The 12,065-nt window shown below is 46.7% G+C and overlaps 1 protein-coding gene and 1 pseudogene across 1 annotated transcript; both read left to right on the top strand.

Moving 5' to 3' along the window:
* Positions 1–657: 657 nt before the first annotated feature.
* On the top strand, positions 658–1,826 carry LOC147957014 (putative lipid-binding protein AIR1). The gene is made up of 3 exons (XM_087535524.1): positions 658–815; positions 1,209–1,231; positions 1,501–1,826. The coding sequence occupies exons 1-3, from the start codon at positions 658–660 to the stop codon at positions 1,824–1,826; spliced, it is 507 nt and encodes a 168-aa protein (XP_087391650.1).
* A 6,376-nt stretch (positions 1,827–8,202) lies between these two features.
* LOC125518099 (aspartic proteinase nepenthesin-1-like) lies at positions 8,203–9,613 on the top strand (annotated as a pseudogene).
* Positions 9,614–12,065: the final 2,452 nt, after the last annotated feature.

Below are 12,065 nucleotides of genomic sequence, written 5' to 3'. Positions count from 1 at the left end.
TGGTGGGTCCTAGGTATCGTCTAGGGGACGCTCCCTCCCGAATTAACCCTATAGTGAAGAATAGAGGAAGATTACGAGGAAGAGAGAAGGGGAGAGGGGGAGAGTTAGAGACAGAAAGTGAAGAGAGGTAGGAGCAGGTCGGAGTCGCAGGCACCTCACCCCGACAAGCCCCACCGTCGACCATGAGAGAGAGACAGAGAGGAAGAAGATAATCATGACCAGCCAGAGAGGAAGAAGATTATTACTTTATTACTCCCTCCTTCTCACAACAACTGTTTCAACATTAGTATAATTTTGCACTAAAGTTAGTACAAAGTTGAGACATTTATTTTCAAACGTAGGGAGTAGTAGTTATAGATATTAGGTATAGAATAGAAGATAGATAGACTAGTGGAGCGTTGGTCCCTGAGCGTGGACGATGAGGTGTGTTAATTTCATCCAGACGTGTGCAAGTGGGACAGGTCCAGCAATCCTGGAAAGAGCGTCACGGGGGAAGAGGGCTCCATGCTTAGTCATGTCGACCAAGAAAGTACACCATTTCAATCGAAAAATAAAAGACAGTACACGGCACGCCTATATAAGCATGCCCATACCGAGGCATTCTAATAGTCAAGAGCAGGAAAGCTATACCAACACCGAACCTTAAGCTCCAAGACCATGGCCCGCATTGCGGCGTTCTTGCTGGTGGCCCTGCTCTCCTTAGCCGGGCATCTCACGCAGTCCGCGCCATGCCGATCATGCCCGCCCACAAAGCCTTCCCAGCCTCCACCGTGTAAGCACAAGTCCTCACCATCGTCCATACCCTGCCCTCCACCTTCACAAACTCCCATGCCCTCAACCACACCCACACTCACCCCGGTGACTCCGACGCCGGCACCGACCCCGACTGTCTTCATCCCTCAACCTACAAACACTCCGGCACCCACGCCCATACCGGCCTCTGTAACTCCAACATCGGCACCGACCCCTATGATGCCTCCAATACCAACCCCTATAACTCCAACGCCGGTACCAGCTCCTCTCTCTCCAACACCAACACCGGTGTCCCCAACACCTACAACCGTGATGCCGCCGACACAGATGCCTATGGCACCAACGCCGGCACCGACCCCTGTATCTCCAACGCCAAACCTGGTGGCCCCAAGACCTATCCCTGTGATGCCGCCAACACCGACGCCGGCATCGACCCCTATCTCTCCAACGCCAAGTCCGGTGGCCCCAACACCGACCCGTGTGGTTCCGACGCCAGCACCCACCCCTGTCTCTCCGTCGCCAACCCCGGTGACCCCAACACCAGCCCCCGTGATGCCGCCAACACCAACATCGGTGACTCCGATGCCAGCACCGACCCCCGTTTCTCCAACGCCAACTCCGGTGGCCCCAACACCGACTCCTATGATGCCGCCATCACCAACCCTTGTGACTCCGATGCCAGCACCAACCCCTGTCTCTCCAACACCAATCCCGGTGGCCCAACACCGACCCCCGTGATGCCGCCAGCACCCACCCCTGTGACTCCGACGCCACCCCCAGCCCCGGCCCCAGCGCCGGCTACATCGACCGGCAAGTGCCCCGTGGACACACTGAAGCTACTTGTGTGCGTGGATGTGCTCAATGGGCTGTTGCACGCGGTGATCGGCAGTAGCGCCAGGAATACATGCTGCCCGCTGCTGTCCGGCGTTGCCGACCTCGACGCTGCTCTCTGCCTTTGCACCACCATCAAGGTCAAGGCCCTCAACATCAACCTCATGCTGCCCATCGCCATCAAGGTGCTCGTCAACCAGTGCGGCAAGAGAGTGCCGAAAGACTTCCGCTGCCCTAATTAAGCTCCATCGATTACTATATGTACTATCAGTATCACCTGCATATGAATGTGATACATGCATTAAATTCTCTTGTGTGGTCACACAGGTGACATATCGAAGTGTAATAATCTATATGTACATGGATTTGCAGCTCTGACTCGCTACTTGTGACGGGAAGCTGTGGAGCATGCGTACATTGTGTTTGTGTAACAGCGTATCCAATAGTAACCGTATAACATGCTACCAATTGTGGTCTTCCATCGGTTTTGTAGTGTGTGTTTTCTTTTTGAAGAACTATGAATAAAATGTTCGTACTGTGTAAGAGAAGTTTTCACATCCACTTGTAACCCATACCAAGATACTTGTTGAACCATACGCTTTACAGGATGCGGATTTTCGTGTTGAACATTTTGATATATTATACATTTTTTTCCGACATCGTATGCAAAAGTTATAGCCGTTTTACTTTTTCATAACACTTTTTTGCAAAACATGTACAAATTTAAGTTTTTAAATTTTCCTAACTAGTAGATGTACTAATATAACTACATCTCAAAGGATTTTATTTTTTGAAGTTTTTATCATTTTCTGTTGTTTTTTCAAATCTGGAATGGCGATAAGTGGGGGGGGGGGGGGGGGGTAGAGTTTGAGACACGAACCCCTTTAGTCCCAGTATGAGACACGAACCGGGACTAAAGGGTGTGATGCCCTTTAGTCCCGGTTCGTGTCTCAAACCGGGACTAAAGGTCTCATTTGAACCGGGACTAATGCCTTTAGCCGCTCGAACCGGGACTAATGCTCACATTAGTCCCGGTTCGTAGTGCAACCGGGACTAATGTATATATTGGGCTGTGACCAAAGCCCTGTTTTCTACCAGTGTCCTTTAGTACCAGAAATCCATATGTATGCAAGAGTGAGTACAAAAATACTCAGCAAGCACAATATAGAACATCAGTAAATGAGGAACTCCATGATTTCAGATGGGAACACAAAAATATATCTGAAAGCACAATCTTAGAAAGGCTATAACCATCCCAACAAGAAACCATGCATTTGTAAGAACTTTCTCTTGTAGTGAGCATTCTAGAATGTCCACACAATGCTTTATACCATCGACACTTTCAGATTCAACACGTGTGGCGTCCTCGCCGACCTAGCTCAAGCCCACCAGATTATTCACACCATGCCTTATGCCACCGACACTTTGGCTTTGACATGTGTGACGTCCTCACCGTCCTGGCTTTCAGAAATAAATATGCAGTGGAACATCCGAGCATCCATACAAAAATCACATTGATCAACAGTAACTCCGCGTGAACCCGAATGGACGCAAGGATACGAAATCAGACAATAAAAAGTAACAATGAATGCACACACAATGGTCAACCATACAAAACGGGTGTTCGTCATGCACTTTTCTCAAATTAACTATTAGACCGTAGAATTGTCCTCGACTCCTGGAGCTCTCGAACTTATTCGTTAAAAATAATTAAGAAGGCTACTTCAAATACTAATCACTTACAACAGTGTTCATGCCTAACCGTATATTGGCATCTTTCATATACTTGTAAACATGGATCCATCAGTCTCTATCTCTTTATGTACATAAGAGGCCGAAATAATTTCCAACCTATAGATGCTTAATTATATTCTTATAGGCAGTTGGGCAGATTGATGCTTATCTAACAAGGACAATTATTCGGACCATTCGGGTAGATGTTTGTGCCATGGATATTGCGGATGTCCTTGTTGGACAAGCATCAATCTTCCAAACTGCCTATAAGAATAGAATTAGGCAGCTGTAGATTGGAAATTCTTTTGGCATGTTATGTACATAAACTAGACTCTGAGAAAAGGACTGATGGATCCATATTTACAAGTATATGAAAGATGCCAGTACATGGTTAGGCATACACACTATGTTAAGTGATTAGTATTTGAATTAGCCTTCTAAATCATTTTTTACAAATGGGTTTGAGAGTTTCAAGAGTCGAGACAATTCTACGGTCTAATAGTTGAGTCGAGGCAAGTGCGTGACGAACCCCTGTTTTGTAGGGTCGACCATTGTGTGTGCATTCATTGTTATTTGTTATTGTATGATTTTGTATCCTTGTGCCCATTCGGGTTCACTCGGAGTTACAGATGATCAATGTGATTTTTATTTCGATGCTCGGATGTTCCACGGGATATTTATTTCTGAAAGCCAGGACAGTGAGGACATCACACATGTCTAATACAAAGTGTCTGTGGTTTAAGGCATGGTGTGAATAGTCCGGTGGGCTTGAGCTAGGTCGTTGTGGACGCGACACTTGTTCAATCCAGAAGTGTAGGTGGTATAAAGCATTGTGTGGATATTCTGGAATGCTCAATACAAGAGAAAGTTCTTACAAATGCATGGTTTCTGTGCGTTGCAAACGTGAGCAACTATTTTCATTTCAATTCAATTTTGATTCTGACTCGTCATATTGATACCGTGCACCTACGACCACAAACATGCAACATCTGGGTGGTGCCATTCAACACCGAGGAGGCCAGATCTATAAATTATGTGTCACCGTCACATGCAGCAGATGGAACACAAATTAATATCATAGTTATTGGTTCCAATATTAACGTTTATGACTATCACAAGAGTTGTTTGGATATTTTCAAAATAAACATTCATTCAGTTCTGATGTTCATGAATATTGTAAGTGTATGCACATCCTGTTAAAAAATTGTTTGTGTATTCACTAAAAAACAAATGTTAAGTCCATTGGTAAGTACGCGCGTGGATTACACCAAGAAAAATTACATACATTGTGAGAATCCGGTGCGAATACAACAAGCCGATGGATTATACTAGACTCACTATACTCATTTACCTAGCTCACTCCTTGCCAAACATCACATAACATTGCGTGCCGTGTGTTAACTTGTAATACGGATCCGCGTCCAAAATGAAGACGAATTGTGCTGTATTGATTAAGGTTCCACCATAAATAGCATTTAAAAATAGTAAACATGCAAAATAACATCATATTCAGACTCTACACATTTTTCTAATCAAATTCCACATATAACATGTTAAAATTTGAGTTACGGTTTAAAAGATATGGACATTTACATTTGTGCCCCTAACTCGAATCTACTACTCAGATATGCCCCTAATTTCGATGCATACTCAAATTTCCCCTTCTGTCGTTAGTTCCCCTTATAGAAATGCCCATTTGTTTCGTTTCCGTCTGACCAAAGCTCGTTGAGCGTTGGCCCGAAAGTGCACCCCCTCTTTTGCATTCAAGGTGACCAACAAAACAGTTGAAGACCCAGTGGGTTGTACATCATATTTTCTGATTGGGGCAGCAGGCAGCTGAAGATGTCAAATACACCAGACATCTTAATATGGACAGAGATAACGAGTGTTGTGGAGATCATGGCATCTGCCGTTGATAGGTTGCTTGGAGGACTGAAACTGCATCCTTAACCCGGTTGAATGGGGGTCGTTTTCACAGACTGAAACTTCCCTTTTATAGTCCGCGTTGGATCACAGCAGTTTGTAACAAGTGACCAACATCTGCAACAGTTTTATATCCATAAAGAGCTGGCCATTCATTGTCTGTCTGAACATTTGCCACAGCGAGCAGAGGATTGAATTCCAGGTAGTACCATGTATTTCCGAATAGAGGGAGAGGGATCCATACTAAACATGCTTGATGGTAAAGGTATGGCTTATTTTTAATATATGTGCATCGGTTGATATAACCGACGAAAACAAAAGTATGCATTTCCATATCAACTATGCCCACTGAGATAGTATTATCTGATTCATAATTTCAACTTTTTTATGCCTCTCTTTAGTTTGGCCCGTCCAGTCTTTTGTTTCCAGCTCCGTCACTGAGGGAGAGAGAAAGTAACTAATTTTGTTGCCTTCCTCTCGGAGACGAAGAGGCCAAACATTGAACGTCATGCATGCATGCATGTGCATAGAGACACTTTCGTTGGTGCATGGACAGAGTAATGTCTTTCTCGAGAAAAGAAATGGATAGAGTAAAGTCAGAATAAAACCTCGTTCAGTACTCCTACGCACGTACAAGGCCATGGTACTCGTATGTACAGTCCTACGTACGCACGGAAGTTGCCTCGGTCGCTTTCCTCAGCGAACTTTTGTTTTCAAGCATGGTTAATAATGGGATCCTAAAAAAAAGCATGGTTAATAATGCGAACCAATCCAGCCCATCAGGGTTCAAATATCGCATTTATTTCTGGATTTATTTCAGAATTTCTGGTGATGTGCATTCAGTGGGAGGAGACGTTTCCGTTGATGACGAGGCGCCTACGGTGACCTCGTAAATCTCAAGATAATATGCCGGCTCAGTTTTTCGGAGGTGCTCATAGGGATAGGATGTGCATGTGTGCATTCATAGGGATGAGTATATGCGCGTGTATATGACCGCTTGTGTTTGCATTGATGTTCAAAAAAACCATGGTTAGTAATACAACCAGCATCTATATCTATACTAATATAAAAAGACGCGAAGGGGCAGATCCAATTAATCTCAGCCATCAAATCGTGTCAATCCAACGACGTAGACTGTTTCAATGTCGAGCGCTCAACACGTTTAACATGCCATTAATTTCATGCCAAATATAGTGCTAATCACATGATAACACATAAATAATATCCTACTTAATATCCGTATGCACTTAATATACTTTCAAATTAACGTGCAATACATTGACTAGTGACTATAAAGAGTTGTCATGTCATCTCTACTGCCTCTATACTACAATACTTGTCGTTGGTGGAAACTTGTAAAGCCTAATAATTGACACATACAATGGAAATTTTTAAAGGGACGTGCTATGCGTCAACCGGTGGATCTTTCTAAAGATCCGCCGGATTGGCGTAACCTTGTGGTTGAGCGTTGTCCTCACTTTTTGTAACAGAGATCGTGTTGCAAGTATCTTTTTCCAACATAAGTCTTGTTGCAAAAATATTTGCAACGAAGGCTGTCCTGTAGATATTTTTTTTTCAATATATGTCTTGTTGCATAATTTTGTTTGCAACAGAGATCTTGTTGTAGAATTTTTTTTTTGGTTCTCCCTTTTTTCTGCAATATAGGCGTTGTTGCGGAAAGAACTTTTGCAACACAGATGATATTGCAGAAAAATTATAACAAAGATGTAGATCAAATAGTGTGGTGCGTGAGCCACACATAGGATATGCATCACACGTTAGAGGCCACGGACACCCCGTGCCGGATGAGCCGGCTGTTCCCAAACTTTTCCCATTTCAAATATGTACTACTTTATTAACAATTTGTCCACCATACAATCTGACAAAGTGTCTTAAGACACGTACTGTAGCTAGCTACCTGTTTCTCTTCTTCCTCATCTTCTTTCTCCTCCACCTAAATAAAGATATAGGAGTACTATTTTAATCCTTATAGCCTGTTTGTGTTGCCTTATTGTATTTGCTCTTATATATTCTCGGTGTGCACATTTCAATCTCCACCAGGCGCATAGTTAATTTGGATACAGATGGATTATTTTATTATGTTGGCTGGCTGTCAAGCATGCTTCACCAGTGGCGGATCTAGCCCACTGGGCCAGGGTGGGCCATCAGTGGTATTGTACACGTACATTTATTAATTTCCTTTTTATTTTAGCCTTTCTTCTATGTTATTAGCTATTTTCAAATCTCAGGGTGGGCAATGGCCCACCCTGGCCACCCTCTACCTCCGCCACTGTGCGTCACCAATGTTGTCATTGCCCAATGACCTCGCTTCATTATCTGGTGTACACTCCCATGATAGAGAGTGTAGTCAAGATCAGGCCGGGTCGCAGAGTTTAAAATCAAATCACTGGTGTATCTCGTGGTTTGTACAAAATGCCCGCTTCCATTGAGAGGAGGACACCCAAAGCTAAACCTCGGACCTGATATCTGATATTGGGGTACAGTGTCGCTGCACCAGAGATTAAAATCTAAAATTTGCCATGTACGTGTTTTGTCAAGACAAATTATTATCCTTCATAGGAAATGTGTTTGTGTTTACTGATAGCTAGCATAGCAAGGAGTCAATTTTGAAGCTCCAAAGATCCGGTCTTGAGTGAGAGTAACACTTGTGTCTCACACAAAACACTTGCCATTGCCCTCCCAGCCTGCAATTCTTCAGAGGATACGTCAATATATAGTATATACGAAGAAAATATCAATTACACCCAACATCTTGATATACCAGTCATTCATAACAACGATATGAACAAGATGGTTTTTAAAACGGCCGGCATGAGCTAGCTAGCCCAGGCGACGTCCACTAGCTAGTTAGCCAGTATATTACATACTATAAATAGGTGTATCTAGTCAGTGTACACATACATACATACAGTGCAGAGATATACAGGTATGGTCGTCGGAGTGAGGGCAGCAATGGCTCCGACTCCACTTATTCTTCTTCTTCTCCTTCTTCCTCTGGCTCCCGCGCCTGTCTTGTCGGCCGCCATCGGACCGGCTACCAAGACCGGCAAAGTCATCACCAAAGAGCTCCGTAGGAGTACGACAATCAACAAATCCGTCAAGGATTACATGGGACTGAGGGCGCAGCAGGGCCAGCGCAAGGACGGCCAGCAGACGGGCAGCGCGGCGGCGGACAGCTACGTCCCCTTCATCCTCGACCTCTCCATCGGGACCTCGCCGCAGACCCTCCCTCTCATCATGGACATCACCAGCGACCTCGTCTGGGCGCACTGCGATCCCTGCCCCTTGTGCCACACCCTCTCGCCGCCACCGCCGACGCCCACGTTCCTGCCCGAACGCTCCAAATCCTTCGCCGACCACCCAGACTTGCCAGCGCATGAGAGACCACGACTGCGCCAGACACGACCTCTGCAGGTACAAAATGAGCCATATGTCCGGCTTTCTCGCCACCGATACGTTCAGCTTCGGGAACATCACGGGACCGGGGCGTACAGACGTCCCGGGCGTGGTGTTTGGCTGCAACGTCAACATCACGTTGCCGGAGATCGAGGGCGTCTCCGGCTCCGCCGGCTTCAGCAGGGGGCCTCTCTCCCTCGTGTCGCAGCTCAACATCTCCAGCTTCGCCTACTTCATCGCGCCCCACGAGCACGGCGCCGGCAAGAGCTTCGTCAGGTGGAGCTGGGGAGGCGCCACCGACGACAATGCCACGGCAGTGCAGACCACGACTACGGGAAGCAGCAGCAGCACGCCGCTGCTGGCGGCCACAAAAGCCCAAAACCCCTACTGGTACTACGTTAATCTCACCGGCGTGCAGGTGGACGGCAAGCTCCTGGCCGCCATCTCGGCTGAGACCTTTGACGTCCAGCGTTCCGGTGGGGTGTATCTCAGCACCAGGTTTGCCGTCACCTTCCTCGTCGAGGACGCGTACAGGGTGCTGAGGCAGGAGCTGGTGAGCAGGATCCAGTCCGAGGGCGTGGCTACGGCGAACGTCTCCTCAGGCGACTGGGACCTGTGCTTCCTGACGGAGCACTTTGCGAACGCCAAGGTTCCAACGCTCGCACTTGTGTTCGACGGCGCTGACGCGGCGATGGAGCTCAACGTGGACAACTACTTCCAAAATTTCGGCGACGGGAGCACGTGCCTCACCATATTGCCGTCGCCGCACGGCTGGCCGGGCTCGGTCCTGGGCAGCCTGCTGCAGGCAGGCAGGACCATGGCCTACGAGATAACCTGTGGTGGCGGCGGCGCGCTGACTTTCGAGACGTTCGAGACGGCAGCGGGTGCCCCGGCGCCGGCGAAGCTGCCGCTCATGATAATGGCCACTCTTCTTCTCTGGGCGCTCCTTTATTAGCTATATTATTACTGCTTTAGATAAATAAATTCTCTCTGTTGGGCTTCTGCATGTGTTCTACACTAGCCACAGCGGGAGAAAGCGGTCAATTATATGTGGCTAAAATATGTACTCTGTCTCTTGTTTGCTTAAGATATGGGTGTGTCTAGGAATCAGTCGACTTTGAAGTCTCAGTCGAATGATGTCACCTAGAGATGATTTGGCCCGTTTTGCCTCCCTGGCTAGTGGGTTCTAATTCCCCCATTATGGGCTTCAGTTCTAGGCTTTTCTTTGTCTTTTTATTGGTTTGGGCTGTTTGTTTGTTTGTCTGTTCTGTTAAAATGAAAAAAAAAACCTACAGCCGAGAAAGAGACAGCTAAAAACGCTATTCAGTACCTAAACGACGAGAATTCCTTCGGTTCCCTATTTGTTTGTTTGTCTTTTGCATGCACAAGTCAGCTTGGTCTGTGTTTGTGCGCACTTTGGTTAGAGTTGGGTTCAATTAGTGAAAACAATCAGCTCCATTCATCAGTTATAACAAAAACAGAGGTGCTCGGAACCTGACGGCGGCTACTTCAAAGAACGATCAGAAGCTACTTTGAAATTTTTCAGCCACTTCATTTCTTATTAGACACATTGAAAACTTCCCAAGAAAAAAGGGGAACCCTCCATTTCGGAGCATCCAAAATTTGGGCTCCGCTAGAGCAAAAACACAACACAAGCAGAACAAAAAAAAACGTTGGCACCTTAGTCGCTACTTTGACATTTGGGCTACTCTCTTGCGCTGGGGCATCTCTATGAATGGTAATTTTGGCACACATAGGTGAACCCTAGAGAGAAAATTGAGGTAGGGGTGCTGAATTTTGGCACGCAGACACAACGACGGGGATTGATTTACTTGGGCAGGTAGGTAGATTACATGCTCTGCAGGGCGCGAGTAGGCTGGAGTTGCACCGGTGTGCCCGTGGATCTCAACGCCGATGGCCTGCGTCGCAGACACCTGAGGTATGGGCCCCCATGTACGACATTCTCTCGTCCTCCCTCCCCACCCCCACCCCCCTTGTCTAAATTTAAACAGTGATGACTGGATATTTCTGGGAGAACGTTAGAAGATGAGGACTTGAGAGATCCAAGGCCACACCGGTGCGACTTCCCGCCGTCCCTTCCAACAAAAACAAAGTCTAGATACAGCGATGTTGAAAAGACATGCAGTTGTTGTTGGGGGTGACACTTGCAGTTGCATGCCTAGTGTACACATGCAACTGCCCCCTGAGCAAAACAAAGTACAGTTCATCGTATTGGAAAACATACAATTGCAGTAGGGGACGCCGCTTGTCCACCCCCTCTCCTGATGCCCTCCGACAAAACAGAAGTCCAGTTACAACCATGTTGGAAGAGCGTCACATGGCATCACATGTCCAGGAGGTGGACATGCAACTGTGGGACTAAACGAGTTAGAAAACCCACCCTCTAGTGATTTGTGAGATGGCTTGATCAGGGATCTACATGAATTGTAGTCAGGTACCGACACTCGCCGTTGCGGGTCTAGTGGCAGACATGCAATTGCATTCTACATGGCCCGCATGCAGTTGCAACTCAGGGAATGGGCATGCAATTGGCACCCAACAAAAATAAAAAATAAAAATACATCCTTATCGTCACTCCGGCAGCGGTGACACACAAGACAAGCTACAACCCATATGAAAATGCAACGTGGACATGAATTGCAATCAGGTGCCGACGCTCACAATTGCGAGTCTTATGGCAGACATGCAATTGCAGTCGACAAGGCCCGCATGCAGTTGCAACTCAGGGAATGGGCATGCAATTGACACCCAAAAAATTTAACAATAAAAATGCATCCTTGTCGTCACTCCGGCGGCGGCACACAAGACAAGCTATAACACATATGAAAATACAGCTCAGGGGTGGACATGAATTGCAAGTGGTTGCCAACACTTGTAGTTGCGAGTCTAGTGGCAGACATGCAATTGCAGTCGACATGGCCTGCATGCAGTTGCAACTCAGGGAATGGGCATGCACCTGGCACCCAAAAAAAATGCATCCTCACCATCACCCCGACGGCGGCGGCACACAAGACAAGCTATAACACATATGAAATGCAGCTCAGGGGCGGACATGAATTGCAGGTGGTTGCCAACACTTGCAGTTACGAGTCTAGTGGCAGACATGCAATTGCAGTCGACATGGCCCGCATGCAGTTGCAACTCGGGGAATGGGCATGCACCTAGCACCCCAAAAAATGCATCCTTATCATCACCCCGGCAGCGGCACACGAGATAAGCTATAACCCATATAAAAAATTAAGCTCAGGGGTGGACATGAATTACAGTCGGGTGTTGACAATTGCAGTTGCGAGTCTAGTGGCACATATGCAATTGCAATCCACAAGGCCCGCACGCCGTTGCAACTCATGGAATGGGCATACAACTGGCTCCCAAAAAAATAAAAA

The sequence above is a fragment of the Triticum urartu genome, chromosome 7A (assembly GCF_056163025.1).
Source record: "Triticum urartu cultivar PI428250 chromosome 7A, HENAU_Tu73, whole genome shotgun sequence".
Classification (NCBI taxonomy): domain Eukaryota; kingdom Viridiplantae; phylum Streptophyta; class Magnoliopsida; order Poales; family Poaceae; genus Triticum; species Triticum urartu.
This window is presented reverse-complemented; position numbering and strand designations above follow the sequence as displayed.

Excerpts from the sequence above, each read along its gene's own strand:
- LOC147957014 (XM_087535524.1), top strand. The coding sequence starts at position 658 with ATGGCCCGCATTGCGGCGTTCTTGCTGGTGGCCCTGCTCTCCTTAGCC. Across the intron at positions 816-1,208 it reads TCCATACCCTGCCCTCCACC|TCCGGTGGCCCCAACACCGA; the intron begins TTCACAAACTCC and ends TCCAACGCCAAG. Across the intron at positions 1,232-1,500 it reads GGTGGCCCCAACACCGACCC|CACCCACCCCTGTGACTCCG; the intron begins GTGTGGTTCCGA and ends TGATGCCGCCAG.